The sequence below is a fragment of the Lepidochelys kempii genome, chromosome 12 (genome assembly GCF_965140285.1).
Source record: "Lepidochelys kempii isolate rLepKem1 chromosome 12, rLepKem1.hap1, whole genome shotgun sequence".
NCBI lineage: Eukaryota > Metazoa > Chordata > Testudines > Cheloniidae > Lepidochelys > Lepidochelys kempii.
Window position 1 is genome coordinate 41,183,639 of NC_136391.1, and position 20,465 is coordinate 41,204,103.

Consider the following 20,465-nt stretch of genomic DNA (forward strand, 5'->3'; position numbering starts at 1 on the left):
CTCTGCAGTGCCCCTGTGCAGGGCTGAGAGCTGGATGCATCCCAAGGGAGGCGCTGCTGTGGGGTGACACTACAGTGGTGGGGGAAGTTCCTGCTGTTGGGCCCTGCCTGAGGCCCCCCCTTTACAACCTTGCTTTGGCTGCATCTCGCAAAACAGCCTGGCTTTCTCTTGCTCGTTTCCTGACATCCCACCTCTTCTCCCTCCTCCATAGGACTATGACCTGAGCCAGCTGCACCGCGGCCTGGATGCTCGTCCTGAGGTCACCCGCAACGATGTCGTCCCAACTCTCATGCCAGCCCCGCAGTACCGGCCACGCCCCACCAACCCTGACGAGATTGGCAACTTCATCGATGAGGTGAGTGGGGCTCGTCAGTGCCCGGCAGGCAGAGGAGTGGGTTACTCAGAGCTCTGACTCTGTTAGCAAGGCTTCCCGTTGGCTCGAGCCGTGCAGCAGAATCAATTGCTTTGGGCTGGGCTGTGCGAAAGCCCTTCCTTAGACCCTGCACCATAATTCCTAAGGCTCCGTCTCTGCGCCCAGTGGGGACACTAAAGCCAAAGATCCAGAATGTGAAACTCACTGGGGCTAGGGCATTCTAGGTGTCAGGCCCTGGCTAGGGAGCTCTTTCCTGAAGTTCAGGACTAGCCCCCTTCAGAGCCTGGTGCACAGCCCTTCTCTTCCCCCCAACCTGCCCCCAAGTAGCGAAGGCAGAGAGGAGTCCGATTATTATTCATTATAATGCTTGGAACTCAGCATTTTAATTCTCTTGGTGACAGCTCTGGGACCCCCTCGCAGCTGTGTGCAGTATCAGAGTGCACCAGATACAGGTGCTCCAGAGTCATCTAAACACCTGGTCAGGACTGGGGTGCCTGGGGGGCCAAGCCCACAGGGACAAAGGGAAGGGGAGATGGCATTCCTGCTGAGCATCCTTGGGGGAGCTAACTGTCTTGCTGGATTGCCCCCCGACCCCTCGGTGGGGCCCAGGTGCAATTCTAGAAGACTGCCCAGATCATCCATGGTAGTGTTGGCCCTCTTGTTCCTCATCTGCTTCTGTCAGCCGTGAAATAGCCCTGTTTTCAACTGGGATAAGCCGCACTCACGTGCAGTGCATCTACACTGGGGTGTGCACTGCTAAGAATAGCCCCAGTGCAGACAGACTCCGGGTGGATCCCCCCGCACCTCTTCACAGTCAGATCATGTTGTGAAGGGTTCCTTTGTGGTCACGAGAGCTAGAGGTTTAAGTTTCTTCCAAAGAGAAGCCGAGTCTCTAGCACGAGATGCCAGCTCCCATGGGTGCAGGGTGCCGTTGCATGGGCTGCTAACTGCGATGCAGATACAGAGTGTGCAGGAAGGGCTGATTCTGGGACAGCAGAACTGTACTGCTCCTCCATTTAAAGTCTGCCTGAGATTCTCCTGAGGGCATTCCCCGAGTGGCACCTCTGGGCAGGGCGAAGCTGTTGCTCTAGCTCGTGATTTAACGCTCCTCCCCACCCCCAGAACCTGAAGGCGGCCGACACTGACCCCACTGCCCCGCCATACGACTCCCTGCTGGTGTTTGACTACGAGGGCAGCGGCTCCGAGGCGGCCTCGCTCAGCTCCCTCAACTCCTCCGCCTCGGACCGGGACCAGGACTACGACTACCTGAAGGATTGGGGCGGCCGCTTCAGGAAGCTGGCCGACATGTACGGCGGGGGCGAGGACGAGGAGTAGGTGCCACCAGTGTGTGCGGGCCGCAGCTGTGAGAGAAATGTCGCTGCGGCCCGTTCGACACACACCAGCAAGGTCTTCCCGAGCAGGCTGGATGGCTGAAATTCCCTTTCCTTAGCAGACAACAGCACTACGTGAATCTGTCCTCCTCGCAGAACCTGGCTCAGTTTCTTCAGCCCCTGTTGTTCAGCCGTGGATAGCCAGGGCTTTCCAGGTTAATGGGGGTGGGGGGATTCTGTTTCGGTCAACTAAGGGCCTTGGTGGCAGCCTGCCCAGAGTGTGAGGCTTCTGCCCAGAACACGCTGCACTTTGACGGCTTCACTGTAGGGGCTGCAGGTTTCGGCGTGCTCAAGGCAGAGCAACGCACACTGGGATCTACAGCCTCCACAGACTGACTGGTTCTAGGAGAGGGCAGACGTGCCCCACCCTTTAGTTACCCCAGTTTTGTTTCCTCTCGTGCGTCTGGGGAGCTCCTGGCTGCTGTTACTTCCCCCAGATGGCCAGCCACAGCCACTTCCACTTCCCTGTGCCCACGTTGGTGAGTACTCACAACCACCTGCTAAATGGCCTAGTCTTGCCTCTTTGCAGCACACTGGGCAAGGGGTGCCCGGAGAATGCACTCACACCAGTCTGGTGCTGTGTAGCAATGTCTTCACCTGCCATGCTGCAGGCCTCCCAGGACAGGGGCCTGCTAACTTCTGGGGCTCCTCTCCTCCAGCGGTATCATTAAAAGGTAACCATTTCCCCAGTGCTCTCAGAATACCTCATTCCAAATTCAGGAAGCCTAGCGGGAAACTCCCCTCCACCAGCAGATGGGATTTGTTCACTTTTTAATGCCACCCATTGTGTGGTTCGGTGCTGCGTGTGCCCATGGAGTGGGCGTGTTCTCCAAAGGAGATGCTGAAGAGCAAGCGTGAAGTAGCCTCTTTCTCAGTAACTGTGGAGACCAGCTACCGCTGGGCCAGTCTGGAACACAGCCAGATTGCGAGGGACTTTGCCAGAGATATTTTTATTGAATTTTCAGATGCCCCTTATTTTTAATGTTATTGTTACCCTTAACCAAGAGTTGCACTTTGATACGTTTAGCGCTGTGCCAACCCAAAGACCAAAGATGATGGTAACCCGTTTACTAAGCAATCACAGGCACAGGAGATATGGGGGAGAGCCCCCAGGAAATCCTCAGGGAACGGACAGTAGATTCACACCCTTTCCTGGAGAACCCCAGACTCACCTTTGTGTGCTGGTTTTAATGAACCCAGCTTGTCCCTGTCCAAGCGTTCATATGCTTGGAACCTGATGATAATTTGTCTCTGTGTGCTGCAGTAGTGACTTTCCATTGCCCTAGAGTTCAGTATTCTTCCCCATCCCTACACTTTGCCATGCACTCCTTACCCCTCCAAAAACCTGGATTATAAACCAACTCTTAAGTAAAGCGCTCCTGAGTCCCTCCTCTCGCCTGTGCGGCTAGGGGCTGTAGTCTGTCCTCTGCTGACTGGAGGTGTGACTCTGAAGAAGTGTGTCACGTGATATTCCTGCCTAGTACACTTGGGGCTCTGTATAAATAAATGCAACGTCTAAAACCTGACTGTCAGCCCAGTTTGATGCTATATTTTTGTATAAAGCTGTTCATTCATATTTCTGAATAGGGGAGAGAGGATCTATAAAATTACCAGCCAATACCATGCCATGTTCTTTTCACGTAGTATTTAGCAGAATGTCTTATTTGATTTAATAGCTATAGGCCAATTTATATTTTTCCATAATGTCAGATTGTGGCTACTTCCTTCATTGTGTTGTCTAATCTCTAGCGTGTGCAGTGTAATTACTGTGCAATGGAGCTTTTAGAAAAAGGAAATGGCTTTATTTGGTTTCTAAACTGTGTATTTGGCTGCCTTAATACTTTGTACCTTTCTGTGACGGGGAATGGTGGGACACAAAGGAAGCTCAGAGAACAGCAATAGCTTCGTGTTAATCTGAGTACATTTTTATAACATTTTAATACATTTGTTTTAAAAAAATACTTTTCTTTTTTAATGTCAAGGCTAAAAGTCTCCGAACCGGTTTTGCTGCCCGTAGCTCATTGTGAATACTCTGTAGAACACTGGTTCTCAAACTTTTTTTTTTCCGCGAACCACTTGAAAATTGCTGAGGGTCTCGGCAGCCCACTTAATGATCTTTCCAAATGTTGTTTGTACCATAGGTAACTATTGTAAAGCGCTTTGGATAAAAGTGCTATATAAGAAAACTTAATAATAATTCAAGTTTTTTGGTTCTACAAATAAAAGCACACAACTCATATTTTAATATCCGTAGTCTTACCTTTCTAATGCGATGGATGTGGCCTCTCTCCCCCACTGCAGCAGCCTCTGAGCTGGGGCTGGGAAGGACAGGGGGTCTCTCCCCTGCCACGGAGCTGGGGCTGGGGAGGAGGGCCATCTCTCCCCAGCAGCCACAGCGCTGGAGCTCGGGAAAGTCACCTCTTTCTGTGGCTGCCCAGCCCTGCACATCCCAAATTCCCCCCACCCCCTCTTCTCACCCCACTGCCCTCTCCCACCTACCCCTTATTCCCCCCGAGGCCACCACCTCACCTTACGTGTGGATCTTCTCCCGGGTCCAGGCACCTAATTAGTGGAGTCACGCTGGCGCGGTTCCCCTGGTTAGGTGGGTGGCCCTTCATTCTCTCGTGTGCGGCTGCCCGGGCACGCACCTGAGAGGGAACGATTCATGGACCACCTGAATGGAGCTCGCAGACCACTGTTTGAGAACCGCTGCTCTAGAACTCCAAAGCTGAAGTCCAAGCCTGTCCCCCAAGGAGCAATGCTGTGGTGTCTCTGATCAACCTCGGCTGGCTCCTTTGGAAAAGAACAAAAGACAAATGCTTTCCTCAGCCTCTGGCTATTCTGTATGAAAATGGCTTTCGGAACGGCCGCACGCCGTGGGACAAACCTGGAGTGCTGCTGGCAGAGCAGGAACTAGCTAACCATTCTCATTCAAACAGCTGGAAGAGCACCTGCTATTGCTTCATACACCAATGGAGGGGTCAGGCTGGGATCCATTTTATACAAACAAGGCACAATAAAGGTCAGAACTAGACTGATTGAGTTTTGGGGCTAACTTAAAACAGCTCATTTCCCTGCAATGGTATAGGACAGCCCCAGCCTACTCCACGAAAGTTTTGCTGGTCCAACTATACAAGTACACCAGCAACCCCCTCACCCCACCCCACCCCAGTATAGAGGCAGCTTCCACTGGCAAGAATTGTTTTGCTGGTATAACTCATGCCAGTTCTCCAAGTGAAATAAGTTATGCTGGTATAGCTGCATCTACCCAAAGACTTTTGCTGGTGTAGAGATGTTGTCAAAATTCACCCCCCTCTGTGACATGGTTACACCAAATAAAGATTCTAGTGTAGACATAACCATTGAATGATAGTGAACCACACCATCAATGCTGGCTATTCAGCAGCAGAAATCGTAAGGAGAACTGAATGGTTGCTGAGAGTGCATGCAGTTTTACCTTGCTCTCAGCTTCTTCCTGACAGACCCCGGGCGCGTGGGACATGATAATATCTGGTGCACTGGACACAAGGCTGAACTGGAGATCTGGGCTCCAGCCTCAGGTTCCTTGTACTGTACACACTACCGAAGGACACTGGTGCCCTGTGCGGCCAGCCCTGAGGTGTGCACGTGTAACTATCCACCTATTCGCTCTCCAAAGGGCCATATGGGGCACATATGGCTGCGCAGAGCTAGAAGAGGCAGGAGTCCAGCAAAGTAGCAAGTGGGTGGGTCAATCCTCCATTTGTTGATCCGGGGTAGGAAATGGAGGCAAGAGGCTAGCTTTCCTCTGTCAGCTGCTGGGTGGAGGGCTGGAGGCTGGTCAGTGCAGGGGGTCTGGTAAGCAAGGAGTGAAACCTGAGTTGTTGGGACAGAACTGACTTGGGCTGCTGGGAAACCAGGGTCTGTCCACGCTCCCCAGGGCTGCCAGCAGCACCTGGATGGCCTCGCGCAGGGGGCTGGCGCAGCGACAGGGGGTTAGATGGAACTGGTCTGTTGCGTCCCTGAACTGGGCGTCTCGTGGCTGAGGGGCCCCCCCCCAGCCCGGGGCCTGGGGCTGCCCCGTCTGCTAGGGCCCAGCGGGGGGCCTGCAGGGCGGCGAGGCCCTGTACCGGGGGGCCCTGGTGCAAAGCCTGGCTGCATGGGGGACACGGGGCGCGTAGCAGCGCGGCTGCAGAGGAGCCAGAGGAACGACCCCCGGGAGCCCGGCGGGAAGGGCCGAGCCCTGAGCCATGCTACAAGCTGACTAACTGCCCACGGTCTGACCCTCCCAAGATGGCGGGAAGACAGCTCACGGAAGCTTATGCTCAAATAAATGTGTTAGTCGCTAAGGTGCCGCAAGTCCTCCTGTGGCGGATTCGAACAGGGCTGCGTTAGTCTGACCCTCCCAAGATGGCGGCAGGGCCAGGCCGCGGCGGCACTAGTCTGACCCTCCCAAGATGGCGGTAGGGCCAGTCCGCTCCTCCCCTTAGGGGGCGGTACGAGTCTGACCCTCCCAAGATGGCGTCTCGGTGCGCTATTGTGCGCAGGCGCAGAGGGCGCGGGCGCTATGGCCGGGAGTTTGAAGCTGGAGCGGGTGGCGGAGGCGCTGGCGCTGCTGATGGGGAGGCCCGGAGGAGGCACCGGTGAGAGGGGCGGGGACTGTGGGGCTCGCGTGTTGGGGTCCCCCCCACACGCCCTGGGTGTCTCTACCGCCCCGCCCCCGCAGGAGTCCCCCCGCCCCCTCATTGCCCGCAGCAGCCCCTCCCCGCCCCCCATTGCCTGTGTGGGCCCCCCCGACCCCGCCATTGCCTGTGTGGGGTCCCCCCATTGCTCTCAGCAGCCCCTCCCCGCCCCCATTGCCTGTGTGGGGCCCCCGCCCCCCCATTGCCCTCCACAGCCCCCCTACTGCCCCCCATTGCCTGTGTGGGGCCCCCCGCCCCCCCATTGCCCTCCACAGCCCCCCTACTGCCCCCCATTGCCTGTGTGGGGCCCCCCGCCTCCCCCATTGCCCGCAGCAGCCCCTCCCCGCCCCCCATTGCCTGTGTGGGGGCCCCCGCTTCCCCATTGCCCTCCACAGCCCCCCTACTGCCCCCCATTGCCTGTGTGGGGCCCCCCGCCCCCCCATTGCCCTCCACAGCCCCCCTACTGCCCCCCATTGCCTGTGTGGGGCCCCCCGCCTCCCCCATTGCCCGCAGCAGCCCCTCCCCGCCCCCCATTGCCTGTGTGGGGCCCCCCGCCTCCCCCATTGCCCTCCACAGCCCCCCTACTGCCCCCCATTGCCTGTGTGGGCCCCCCCGACCCCGCCATTGCCTGTGTGGGGTCCCCCCATTGCTCTCAGCAGCCCCTCCCCGCCCCCCATTGCCTGTGTGGGGCCCCCTGCCTCCCCCATTGCCCGCAGCAGCCCCTCCCTGCCCCCCCATTGCCTGTGTGGGGGCCCCCGCTTCCCCCATTGCCCTCAGCAGCCCCCCCGCCCCCCATTGCCTGTGTGGGGCCCCCCGCCTCCCCCATTGCCCTCAGCAGCCCCTCCCTGCCCCCCATTGCCTGTGTGGGGCCCCCCGCCCCCCCCATTGCCCTCCACAGCCCCCCTACTGCCCCCCATTGCCTGTGTGGGCCCCCCCGACCCCGCCATTGCCTGTGTGGGGTCCCCCCATTGCTCTCAGCAGCCCCTCCCCGCCCCCATTGCCTGTGTGGGGCCCCCCGCCCCCCCATTGCCCTCCACAGCCCCCCTACTGCCCCCCATTGCCTGTGTGGGCCCCTCCGACCCCGCCATTGCCTGTGTGGGGTCCCCCCATTGCTCTCAGCAGCCCCTCCCCGCCCCCATTGCCTGTGTGGGGGCCCCCGCTTCCCCCATTGCCCTCAGCAGCCCCCCCGCCCCCCATTGCCTGTGTGGGGCCCCCCGCCTCCCCCATTGCCCTCAGCAGCCCCCCCCCCCGTTGCCTGTGTGGGGGCCCCCGCCTCCCCCATTGCCCTCAGCAGCCCCCCCGCCCCCCATTGCCTGTGTGGGGCCCCCTGCCTCCCCCATTGCCCGCAGCAGCCCCTCCCTGCCCCCCATTGCCTGTGTGGGGCCCCCCGCCCCCTCCATTGCCTGCAGCAGCCCCTCCCTGCCCCCCCATTGCCTGTGTGGGGCTCCCCGCCTCCCCCATTGCCCGCAGCAGCCCCTCCCCGCCCCCCATTGCCTGTGTGGGGCCCTCCGCCTCCCCCATTGCCCGCAGCAGCCCCTCCCTGCCCCCCATTGCCTGTGTGGGGCCCCCCGCCTCCCCCATTGCCCTCCACAGCCCCCCCACTGCCCCCCATTGCCTGTGTGGGCCCCCCCCCGCATTGCCCTCAGCAGCCCCCCCGCCTCCCCCATTGCCCGCAGCAGCCCCTCCCCGCCCCCATTGCCCGCAGCAGCCCCTCCCCGCCCCCATTGCTTGTGTGGGCCCCCCCGCCTCCCCCATTGCCCGCAGCAGCCCCTCCCTGCCCCCCATTGATTGTGTGGGGCCCCCTGCCCCCCCATTGCCTGCAGCAGCCCCCCCACCCCCTATTGCCTGTGTGGGGCCCCCCACCCCCTCCATTGCCCGCAGCAGCCCCTCCCCGCCCCGCATTGCCTGCCGCAGCAGAAAACTAATAATAACAGCTATGGAGGGACAGTATACGGCTTAGGGGAGGGCAGGTGCACCGCTCTCGCAATCCTTGTATTGTACGTGATCTATTTGTTTTTCCTTTTAGGAACAGATTCAGGTTCTCTCCAGGCGGCAAAACATGCAGATCTGCTCGAAACCTTAAACTCCAACTTGGCTGCTTTAGAGGAAAAGCTTGGTCAGGATCCCCAGTGGAATGAACTGCGGAGCTTGAGAGCTGAAGTCAGAGAGCAGGCTGTTTGGCTAGAAAGCTCTACAGATGTGACCTGGAGTTTTACTTGTCAAGTCCTGCTGTTACTGCTGAGTCTGAAAAAGCGCATGATCATCTTAGCTGCTGCTTACCATCCAGCCAAACCAAACCCTAGGACCGCTGAAGCTGCTCCAGCTCTCAGCCCTGACACGCTCAGTATCTCCCAGCAGAAGACTGTTCAGTCTGCATTGCAGTTTGTGATTACCTTAGGCCTTTGTCCATATCTCTTGCCTGGGGTTGGAATCCCACTGAAGCACAGGACAGAGTTCAGTGCTGTTGTTCAAGATGTGGTATCTCCCAACACTTCCCCCAGTGCAATGCATAGGCTGTATGGCAGCTGTACTGCACTGCTGCAGATTGCACAGCACCCATCTTTAGGCAACCTCATCCTTACCCGCCACCTTGGGGACCTCATAGCAGGTCTGTGCCAGCTAGGATTCTGCCCGACCAAAGGAAAGGGTGAGCAAGCCAGGCCATTGGAGCAACTAAAGGTGTGTATTCTGATTAGAATTTCCTGCCTTAATTTTGTGTATAGACCCCATCCTATAGCTTCCATTTTTCTGGGGCAAAGACAGCTAACTGGAAGAGACATAAAACCTTGTGCTTCAGGACTTCAGCCAATCTCTCACTATTAGGGAGCAAGATGAGACCTTCCTTGGGGAGAAGATTATCCCATTTCTGCCTTCTGTGTGGTGTCTTGCACCTTCCTTTGAAGCAGCTGGTACCAGCAACTGTCCGAGACAGGGTACTGGGCTAGCTGAACCACAAATCTGATCTTGTCATAAGAACATAAGAATGGCCACACTGGGATGGACCAATGGTCCATCGAGCTCAGTGTCCTGTCTTCTGACAGTGGCCAGTGGCAGAGGCTTCAGAGGGAGTGTACAGAACAGGGCAGTTTATAGAGTGATCCATCCACTGTTGTCCAGTCCCAGTACCTGGCAGTCAAAGACTTAGGGACACCTATGACATGGGGCTGCATCCCTGACCATCTTGGCTAGTAGACATTGATGGACCTGTCCTTCATGAACTTTATTTAATTCTTTTTTGAACCTAGTTATTCTTTTGGCCTGCACAACATCCCCTGGCAACAAGTTCCACAGGTTGACTGTGTGTTGTGTGAAGAAGTGCTTATTTTTGTTTGTTTTAAAATTATTGCCTATTAATTTTATTGGGTGACCCCTGGTTCTTTTTTTATGTGAAAGGGTAAATAACACTTCCTGATTCACTTTCTCCACAGCATTCATGATTGTACAGATCTCCATCTTATCCCCACCTTAGCTGTCTCTTTTCTAAACTGAACAGTCTTTTTAATCTCTTCTCACATGGAAGCTGTTCTGTACTCCTAATAATTTTTGTTGCCCTTCTCTGTACTTTTTCCAATTCTAATATATCTGTTTTTAGATGGGGCAACTGAACTGTGTGCAGTATTGAAGGTGTGGGTGTACCATGGATTTATAGAGTGGCAATATGATATTTTCTGTCTTATTTATCTCTTTCCTAATGTTTCCTACCATTCTGTTTGCTTTTTTGACTGCTGCTGCACTTTGAGCAGAATGTTTTCAGAGAACTATCGACAAAGACTCCAAAATCTTTCTTGAGTGGTAACAGCTAATTTAGACCCCATCAACGTGTATGTATAGTTGGGATTAAGTTTTCCAATGTGCATTACTTTGCATTTATCAAAATTGAATTTCATCTGCCATTTTGTTGCCCAGTCACTCAGTTTTGTGAGACTCTTTTGTAGCTGTTCACAATCTGGTTTGGACTTGACTATCTTGCTACTTTTGTATCGTGTGCAAACTTTGCCACCTTGCTGTTTACCCCCTTTTTCCAAATTGTATGTAAATATGTTGAACAGCACTGGTTCCAGTACAGATCCTTGGGGGACCCCATTATTTACTCTTCTACACCAGGAAAACTGACCATTTATTCCTACCCTTTTTTCTGTAGCTTTTAACCATTTACTGAACTGTGAAAGGACTTTCCTTCTTATTCCGTGACTGCCTCTTTTGCTTAAGGGGTGTCTGCTGCTGTCTGAACTTACAAGACAGCATGCTGACATGCCCTCAGCCCCACCAAAAACCCACTCTCTCTCCCCCCACATACACACAACACACTCCCTGTCACACTCCCTCCCACCCTCCCCATTTGAAAAGCATGTTGCAGCCACTTGCATGCTGAGGTAGCTAGCACAATGCACTGCTCTCTGTGGCCTTTGCAAGAGCTACTAATGTGTCCACACCAGTGCGCTTGTAGCTGTCAATGTGGACAGATTGCAGCGCTTTCCCTAGGCTGGTTTGACTCAAAGTGCTCTACATCTGCAAATGTAGCCATGTCCTCAATTTCAACCAGTTTGCCCAGTACTGAAGTGAAGCTTACTGGCCTGTAATTGTCAGGATCTCCTCTGGAGCCTTTTTAAAAAATAGGCATTACATTAGCTATTTGCCTATCATCTGGAACAGAGGCTGTTTTAAGCGAAATGTTACTCACCACACTTAGTGGTTCTGCAATTTCATATTTGAATTCCTTCAGAACTCTTGGGTGAATCCCATCTGGTCCTTGTGACTTATTACTGTTTAATTTATCAATTTGTTCCAAAAACATCCCTACTGACGTCGCAATCTGGGACAGTTCCTCAGATTTGTCACCTAAAAAGAATGACTCAGGTGTGGGAATCTCCCTCACATCCTCTGCAGTGAAGACCCACGCAAAGAATTCATAGTTTCTCAGCAACAGCCTTGTCTTCCTTGAGTGCTCCTTCAGTGCCTTGCTCGCTCAATGGCCCCACTGATTGTTTGCCAGGCTTCCTGCTTCTGATGTAATTAAAAAAGTTTGTTGTTAGCTTTTGTGTCTTTGGTTAGTAGTTCTTTAAATTCTTTTTTGGCCTGCCTAGACTTGCCAGAGTTTGTGTTTCTTTCTATTGTCCTCAGCAGGATTTGATTTCAAATTTCTAAAGGATGTCTTTGTCTCTAACCACTTCTTTTACTCTGTTGTTTAGCCATGCTGGCATTTTTTTGGGTCCTCTTACTGTTTTTTTTTCATTTGGGGGTATACATTTAGTTTGGGTCTCTATTACTGTGTTTTTTATGAAGTTTTTATGCAGCTTACAGGCATTTCACTCTTGAGACTGTTCATTTTAATTTCCGTTTAACTAGCCGCCTCATTTTTGTGTAGGTCTCTTTTTTGAAGCTAAATGCTACTGTGGTGGGTTTCTTTGGTATTTTCCCCCCTACAAGAGTGTTAAATTTAATTACATTATGGTCACTATTACTAAGCAGTTCAGCTATATTCATTTCTTGAATCAGATCCTGTCCCCCACTTTGGACTAAATCAAGAATTGCCTCTCTCCCTGTGTGATCCAGGACTAGCTGCTCCAAGAAGCAGCCATTACTGGTGTCTAGACATTGTATTTCTGAGGTGACATGTTCCTTGTCAATATGTGGATAGTTGAAATCCCCCATTATTATTGGGTCTTCTGTTTTCGTAGCCTCTCTAATCTCCCTGAGCATTTCACAATCATTGTCACCATCCTGGTCAGGTGGTTGGCAGTATATTCCTATTGCTATACTCTTATTATTCAGGCTTGGAATTTCTATCCATAGAGATTCTATGGTACTGTTTTAATTCATTTAAGACTTTTACTGTATTTGACTCTATGCTTTCTTTCACATACAATGCCACTCCCCCACCAGTGTGACCCACTCCTATATATTTTGTACCCTGATATTACCGGGTCCCATTGATCATCATTCTACCAAGTTTCTATGATTCCTATTATATCAGTATCCTCATTTAATACCAGGCAGTCAAGTTCACCCATCTTACTATTTAGACTTCTTGCATTTGTATCCAAGCACTTATAAAATTAGTCTGCCTTCGTGTGATGTAATTGAATAGGGACTCTTTTTTGTTGTCTGTTTCTCTTCAGTTCCTACCTGTACTTTGTCAACTTCTATCCTCTCCTTGTTACAAGGATACAGAATATTCCCTTTAATAAATCCTCCCATATGGGATGTATGAACCATGTGCTCCTCTGCACCTATCAGTTTCCCCCGCTCCTTAGTTTAAAAACTCCTCTGTGACCTTTATAATTTTACATACCAGCAATCTGGTTCCATTTTGGTTTAGGCAGAGCCCATCCTTCCTGTATAGGCTTCTTCTTTCCCAAAAGATTCCCCAGTTCCTAATAAACCTAAATCCCCCCTCCCAATGCCATTGTCTCATCCACTCATTGAGACCCTGTAGTTCTGCCTGTCTAACTGGCCCTGCATGTGGCACTGGAAACATTTCAGAGAATGCTACCATGGAAGTCCTGGACTTTAATCTCTTACATAGCAGACTAAATTTGGTCTCCAGGATCCCTCTCCTACCTTTCCATATGTCAGTGTTACCTACACGTACCATGACCACCAGCTCCTCTCCAACCCTATGCATAAGGCTGTCTAAATGTCTTGAGAGGTTGACAGCCTTTGCACCCGGCAGGCAATTCACCATATGGTTCTCTTGGTCATCAAAACCCCACAATTTATATTTCTAATAATCAAATCCCCCGTTACTATTACCTGCCTCTTCCTAATAACAGGGGCCCTCTACCCCAGAAAGGTATCCTCAGTGTGAAAGAATACTATGACATCATCTGGAAGGAGGGTCCCAACTTTGGGATTGTTTCACTCCGCTCCAGCTTGATGTTCGCTTCCCTGAGACTTTCCTTCTCCTCAGCAGCACAGAGACTATCATAGAGGGGGTGGAACTGCTCTACTTTGGGCTTGTCTACACTACAAAATTAGGTCAACTTAAGTTAGGTCGACCTGCAGCCAATACAGTAATTAAATCGGCTGTTTGTGTCCATTACTACCCTCCTTCTGCCGGTGCTGCGCATCCTCACCAGTAGCACTTGTACCAACTGAAGTGGGGCATTGTGGGGCACTGACAGCCGGAGCGTGGGGCACTGATAGCCACACAAGGTTCACAGCTGGAGCCCTCCTCCTGCCTCAGGGCCCACAGCCCCAGCTGTGAGCCAGCTCAATTTCACAGTTGACATGCTTGTCAATTTCATGGCTGCTATTATCTCACTGTTCCTCTCTGGCTGTCAGCGGGTCCAAGGTGGGGCTTACAGCTGGACTCCTGTCCTGGGGCTGACAGCCAGAGCCAGAGGGGAAATGTGAAATAATAGCAGCCCTGAAACAGACAAGAATGTCAATTTCACTGCTGGTAGGCTCCTTGCTATGTAAATGAGCCCAGTGCTGGTGGCACAGCTTAGACTCTCAGCCCTGAGGTGGGGATGGGGAGGATCCCACTGTAAGCTCTGCTGCCAGGGCTGACAGCCGAGAAGAGGTATTGACAACCCGGAGCCCCGCTGCCACCTCCCAGTAAGGGACGCGAGGGAGAGGAGAGCCCAAGCCCGGGCTCTCCTCCCCTGACAATCCCTCACTGGGAGGTAGCAGCGGGGCTCCCGGTTGTCAGCTGCTCGACAACGGGGCTCTGTGCTGTCAGGCATCCAGCTGTGAGTCCCGTACTGGGCCAACGGGTAATGTAAGTAACGCAATTACTACACAGACACTGCGTCGCCCTACTACATCAACCTGAGTGCTACGCCTCTCGCAGAGGTGGAGTTATTAGGTCAGTGTAGTGGACGACTTCCATTGGTGGGTGCACCATTCTAGTGTAGACAGTTACAGAGTTAGGCCAAGGAAAACTGTCTTATGTCAACCTAACTGTAGTGTAGACCAGGCCTGTGTCCTACAAAGTCTCATCTGTGTGTCTCGCTGTCTCTCTTGGCTCCTCCAGTTTGGAAACTCTCATTTCAATAGCTCATATTCGGTCTCTGAGAGCCACGAGCTGCTTGCACCGAATGCACCTACACCACCTGCCCACAAGGCAAGTAATCGCTGCATTCAGTGCAATAAACAGGATGGACCCCACTCTGCTGCTGGACTTTTGCCTGCATTCTTTTTACTCTTGCAGGGTTGTTTTTTGCATTTGTTCCGTGTGTGTGTGTGTGTGTGTGGCAGTTCCCCTGTAACTGTTGTTCCTGAACAGTTTTTGTTTATATTTGCCTTAACTAAAAAACACCCTGTGTCAGACAGAATTTAGAGTGGTCTCTAGATACCCACCTGGATGTTTCCCAGTCGATGTCTTATACGTTGCTAATGGTCCAGTAGAGGGAGCCAGGACCTAGCAAAATACGTGCCCTGTGCTGCTTTACTGTTTGTCTGTGCTGTATTCATATTCCAGCACAGAGACCTGTTGTTTTTCAGGGCCTTACAGAAGAGCAGAGAACCCGCAGTAGGGAGGCCTTGAAGAGTGTCTTGGATCGAGTCTACCAACCGCTAGTGGTCCAGGAACTGCTTGTTCTTCAGGGTGGATCCAAACAGGTAACAAGGATGCCAACTGGTTCTGTAGCTGGTCAGGAGGTGAGGGAAGGGAATCTGATTCATGAGGCTGTCTCCAGTGCCTGCACCTTCCAGTGGTACAGGAGCTGGAATATGATATGCTAGGGCAGGGGTGGGCAAACTTTTTGGCCTGAGGGCCACATCTGGATATGGAAATTGTATGGCGGGCCATGAATGCTCATGAAACTGGGGGTTGAGGTGCGGGGAGTGGGGATGAGGACTCTGGCTGGGGGTGTGGGCTCTGGAGTGGGGCCAGAAACGAGGAGTTCAGGGTGCAGGAGGAGGCTGGGGGTTGGTGTGTGGGGGGGGAGGAGGTGAGGGCTCCAGCTGGGGGTGCGGTCTCTGGGGTGGGGTTGGAGGTGAGGGGTTTGGGGTGCAGGAGGGTGGTCCAGGCTGGGACCGAGGGGTTTGGAGGGAGGAGAGAGATCAGGGCTGGAGCAGGGGGATGGGTCACGGGAGGAGGTCAGGGGTGCAGACTCTGGCTGGTGCTTATCTCAAGCAGCTCCTGGAAGTAGCGGCATGTCCCCCCTCTGACTCCTATGCAGAGGCATGGCCAGGTTACTCTGCGCACTGCCCTGTCCGCAGGCGCCGTCCCTGCAGCTCCCATTGGCCATGGCTCCTGGCCAATGGGAGCTGCAGAGCCAGCACGTGCGGAGCCCCCTGGCTGCCCCTACGCATAGGAGCTGGATGCGGGACATGCCGCTGCTTCTGGGACCCACGGAACGTGCGGAGTTGGGCAAGCCCCCAAACCCGCTCCCCGGCAGGAGCTCGAGGGCTGGATTAAAAGGTCTGAAGGGCTGGATGTGGCCCCCAGTCCATAGTTTGCCCTCCCCTGTGCTAAAGCATTAAACTGCAATTTCCTAGCTACCTGTCCAACCAGTGGGATGAAGATGTGGGGCTTGGAATATGCAGCAGAGACTTGCATTTGGAAGCTTTGTTTTATTTTTATTCAAGCTACATACTAGGAGTGAATCTATTTTCTTGAAAAGATAATAGAAGCACAGAAGCTTCTTCCCTAGAGAAGATGATGCTCTGGATCCATCCTTGCTATGTTGCTTCACCAAATATAATGTTGTATCAGCAGGGATGAATCTGGCTCGTTGTGGCTGGTTTGTTTGCTTCCTGACAAACCAGCTGAATTTGTGCTAAATACACATTGATGACTACTTCCTCCACTCTGAGATTGGCTGGGCTATTTGTCCTAGAAACTTGGCTATCTTACTAGTAATGAATAATGCAAACATATGTTAATAAAACATTATGGATTAGAATATAAATGCACAAAAATCAGCAAAATTGTGGCTCCTACAGCAACAGTGACCCTGTCACATTGAACATAAATATTTATGGCATAAAATAGTAATAAAAATTCTACTTGTGATGCCTGCAATAAAGCAGTGTTGCTGTGAGAGCCATAATTTGGAATGTTAATTTTTGTGCATTTACCCGTGTAGCTAGAATACAGCGCTTGTCAATTCCACAAGCTGACTACAGCTCCACACTTTCTTCTTTGCAAAGAAATTGTTCTGAGAAACACCTTGTACGCTTTGGGTGCTCTATGAATAGTAAATCAACATTCCTGGCAATGCTTTGTTCATTGGGTTAGCTGTGCTTTGCCCAGAACTCCCTGGAATGTATGTACATATCGTTGGCTTCCGTCAAAGCCAGTACAGCGTCAGTTCAGCAGTTTGTATTTTGTCAAGCTTCCAACATGGCTGTCCTTCTGGTGAAGTGTCTTGTCCTGTAACTTTCCTATGTCACTCTGGCAAAACAGGCATCGATTTATCTTCAGGCTATGAGGCGCTACCTTGAGTAAATACCCATTATGGCCACACTTTCCAGGGCTATGGGGAATGTGGGATTGGCCTGTGAAACTGACAATCCCTGATTTCAATCTGTACAGGACTGCTGGGAAAAGACTGTTACTTGGCTTTAAATGAACAGAGGAATTGCAGCTAGATGCACATCTTTCCTCCCATGTAGCAATTTAAACTAGGCCATGTTTCAGGGTGCTCTGTGGGGCTGTAAACTGGGAGAACCAGGGGAATTCAGCACACTGAGAGCTATGTTGCTGTCAGGAATTCAGTGTACCACTTCTGGTGAAATGAGAAATCTGAGCCTTGGTTTTAAAACCCTAATGCACAGTGCAGTACTGCCCCTAAATTGGAATTGTGTGTTCAGAAACGCTTGGCTTATACTGCTAGATTTACTGGCAAGGAGAATATTAGATTTTCCTTTCAAGAATCTTGTATGGATCCTCAATACATAGTCTTTTAAATACCTTTTCTAATTGCTTATCTGAATAGTGTCAGCAGTATTCTTGTGCTCCAACGGTGTAGCGTTATGCTGATCCATCTGTTTGGACTGGCAGGTGCCAATCAAAGTTGATAATTTTGAGCTGCAACTGTTTTCACTTAGCACTGGAGGCTTAAAGGGAGGGCAGATGTTCTTTAAAGAAAGCTGCTGTCTAGGATGGAGGTTGCTCCTCTCCCTCTGGAGTGTTAGGTTAAAGCAACATGAAAGAACAGTCCGTTGAAGGATTCGCGGTGTCAGATCTCATTAAATAAAGCAGCTGGACACTTCTGATCAGTTTTGACCTGGGTTGCCAGTAGCTTTGAATCTGCACTGATTCGTTCTTATTTGATCTTTCTTCCTCCATAAACACCCTTTTTATTTAATGTAGCTGTTTAACCTGGAAGTGAGGGCTGCCTTGTAAAGAAAAAAGGTGAGAGAATCCCCTGAGCTACTTCCTCAGTAAAGCAAACATGCACCCACCTTTTCCACGGTTGGTGTGACAGGTGACAGCGAATGCTGTCCATGCAGACTTCATGATTTCTAGGTTTGCAAACTCTAGATGGCACTGGTGTTTGTACTGGAACAGCCCCTGTCCTAATACTGATGCACACTCGGGTTGTTTCCTTTCTTGACCACGTAACCTATAGATTTGTATTCTCTGTCTTCTCACCACAGTGCTCCATCACTGTGCCCTGCAGTCACTGGAGTTGGACTTGCTCTCCTCTTGAGCGCAGTGAGCCCTGATTCCTACTGAGAACCCCCTGTGTGTCTCACTGGTAGTGAGACAGTCAAAGCTGATGCATAACCCCAGGAGAATGTAATTTAGGGAAAGAAATATCTGCATGGAGGAGAAGCTCCTGGGATGCTCAGCCCACCTAATTAAACCCTAATTATCTTGGTGCCATTGGGTGGTGAAGTGATTTGTAGAAAATTCCCCTCTGTGCTGTGTTCCTGCCATGACATACATCAAAGCCCTTCATGGCAGAGAGCATGTCGTCTTGCACATCTGAGAGAGCTTGCACCATTCTCTAAAGAAAATACATTTCCTATCCCCCTCTCCATATCCTTTCAGTGCTTGCAGTCCCCTGGACAAGAGGTGAAGCAGCCCCTTGCCCAAGCTCCAGTTTGGCTTCGGCGTCTCTGTGGACAGCTGCTCTCGGAGAGGCTGATGAAACCCAGTGGGGTTCAGGCTGTGGTCCGGGGCATCATGGAGGGAGCAGGAAGTAAGTATGTTGCTCAGACACTGTCATTTCTGTTTTACAGATTATGAATGAAATGAGACTTCCCAGGGTGGGTCAGAGATCTTTCCATCCCATGAAATAATAAGCTGGAATAGCATTATGGGGACCCTCACAAGAGATTTCCTCTTTAATTAGACTATAAATACTTACACACACGGGTTATGCTTGCTTCTGATCTTAAAAAGGGACTACTGAGCTCCTGAACTTCAAGACACCTTTTGTCAGGGTGTGTTGTTACATTTCTGGGTTCTGTGCCTGGAAACCTCTACAATTATTGAGAAAATATAAATAAAATGACAAAACCTAGGGCAAAAACACCTGTGCATATGAAATGCCAGTTCCTCACTCTTGTGAAGAATAAGTTTGTTTTTAAAGATCTGTATTGTTGATCTTTTTATTAGCTCCTATTTCTGTAAAGGGCATTGGTGCATGGGAACAGTGCTCTGTGTTAGTAAATGATGATCATCTGGGAGAGGAGTGAGATCGATTCCACACCCAATAGGGTTTGGGATGTCAAGGCTTACCACTGCCCCCCTCTGGCCAATTAGCTCAGGAAGGGGTTTCTCTCCAAGACTAACCTCTTGACCTGACCTCTGGGACGTGTGTTCCATAGCCTGCACTCCCAGAGCCCCGGCCAGGGTGGTCAGTCTTGTGCTGTGGCTCTCTGAGAGGGTCTTGAGATCACCACCTGCCTTCAGTGCTTGGTTGTTATGCTTGTGAGTTGGAGTTGACTGCTGGAGTCCAAGGCCTTTGATAACACTTTGTTCCCTTCCTCCAAAGCAGCAGGGCAGTCATCTGAAAGACACCTGGGCTGAGGAGATCGTTAAAAACAAAAACCCAACTTTTAGCCTTAAACGTGTGGCTTCAGAAAAAACGGAACTGTTGTTTGGAATGCCAGAGTCTAATGGGGTCTGTGTCCCGCTCTCCTTTGCCTTCAGTCAGGGTAGCTGGTGGCAGTGGCGCTGAAGCAGCAGCTGCAGACTGGAGAAAGTGTGACATGGTTGCTAGGATCTTGGCTTCCTGTCCTCAGCAATCTCTGTCCCTGGAGGATTACTACCGGCAGGTGTGTCCACAGGTATGCCCTTCTTTCCCCGTTCTCACCAGAGCATGTCTGCAGTGCTCATGAGCAGGGGCTTGTGTGCTTAGCCCATAGTCTGGATGCTCTCTCTGTTTCCTGACCTGTGTTGTATGTGAAATTTCCATTCCAGATTCTAGACTTATTGCATATTCAGGATAAGCTGATGGCACACCAGTTCCAGAGAGTTGCCACCACTTCCCTTCTCACTATGGCCAGAGAATGCCCTCAGCTGGCAGGGAAATATTTGCTCCATCCCATGCTAGCGCCGCTTCTCCAATGCTGGGATATGGCAGGTAACGGTCCATCTGTCTTGGTCATGTGGTCCCATAACATATCCGGCAAACCCTCTCACTTGAGAAGGGAAGATCGGTTCTCTTTCTGTCATATATCTTTGGGCTCATCCCCCTGAAACGAATCCCATGGAGTAATCTCTCTGCAGATCCGGGGTCCTGGTCCTTCCATCAAGGGTTCCTCTTGATTATCTGTCTGGCTGCTAAGTGTCTAGGCTCAAACTGGAACATGTAGAAAGAGACATTGGTCCAGGAACACTTTGTCTTTATAGCCTGCTGTGGCCTCTGCCTCTTTCTGGTTGTGGTGCTTAAGGAACAGCTGGGTGGGTTGCATTTGAGACACATCCCAGATTCTGATTCCACCCCATGATAGCTACACGTGGTCCATTCTTAAAGAGGTTTGAGGAGTGACTTTGTTCTCTGAAATCAGTCGCATTCGTGCGCGGAGGCCCGTGGTGGGAGGAGCGCAATCTGTTTATAGTATGGTGTGCAGCGGGATGGGTGATACCTTCCTGTGCTAAGTCACCTGCTCCATTTGCTCACCCAGCAAAGG

At 51.7% G+C, this 20,465-nt stretch overlaps 2 protein-coding genes across 5 annotated transcripts in view; both read left to right on the plus strand.

Annotated features, from left to right (window-relative positions):
- Window positions 1-4,009, plus strand: part of LOC140896452 (B-cadherin) — a 44,097-nt gene extending 40,088 nt beyond the window's left edge. The window contains exons 15-16 of the mRNA XM_078848146.1: window positions 212-355; window positions 1,496-4,009. Of these exons, the coding sequence (XP_078704272.1) occupies window positions 212-355; window positions 1,496-1,708 (357 nt within the window). The 3' untranslated portion in view covers window positions 1,709-4,009. The remainder of the gene's footprint in view (window positions 1-211; window positions 356-1,495) is intronic.
- A 2,266-nt stretch (window positions 4,010-6,275) lies between these two features.
- The window catches only part of TANGO6 (transport and golgi organization 6 homolog), a 93,855-nt gene continuing 79,665 nt past the window's right edge, over window positions 6,276-20,465 (plus strand). For all 4 annotated transcript variants that reach the window (XM_073308309.2, XM_073308310.2, XM_073308311.1 and 1 more), the window contains exons 1-6: window positions 6,276-6,386; window positions 8,452-9,104; window positions 14,874-14,990; window positions 18,376-18,526; window positions 19,483-19,619; window positions 19,753-19,915. In XM_073308309.2, coding sequence (XP_073164410.1) covers window positions 6,311-6,386; window positions 8,452-9,104; window positions 14,874-14,990; window positions 18,376-18,526; window positions 19,483-19,619; window positions 19,753-19,915 — 1,297 coding nt within the window. In that variant the 5' untranslated portion in view covers window positions 6,276-6,310. The remainder of the gene's footprint in view (window positions 6,387-8,451; window positions 9,105-14,873; window positions 14,991-18,375; window positions 18,527-19,482; window positions 19,620-19,752; window positions 19,916-20,465) is intronic.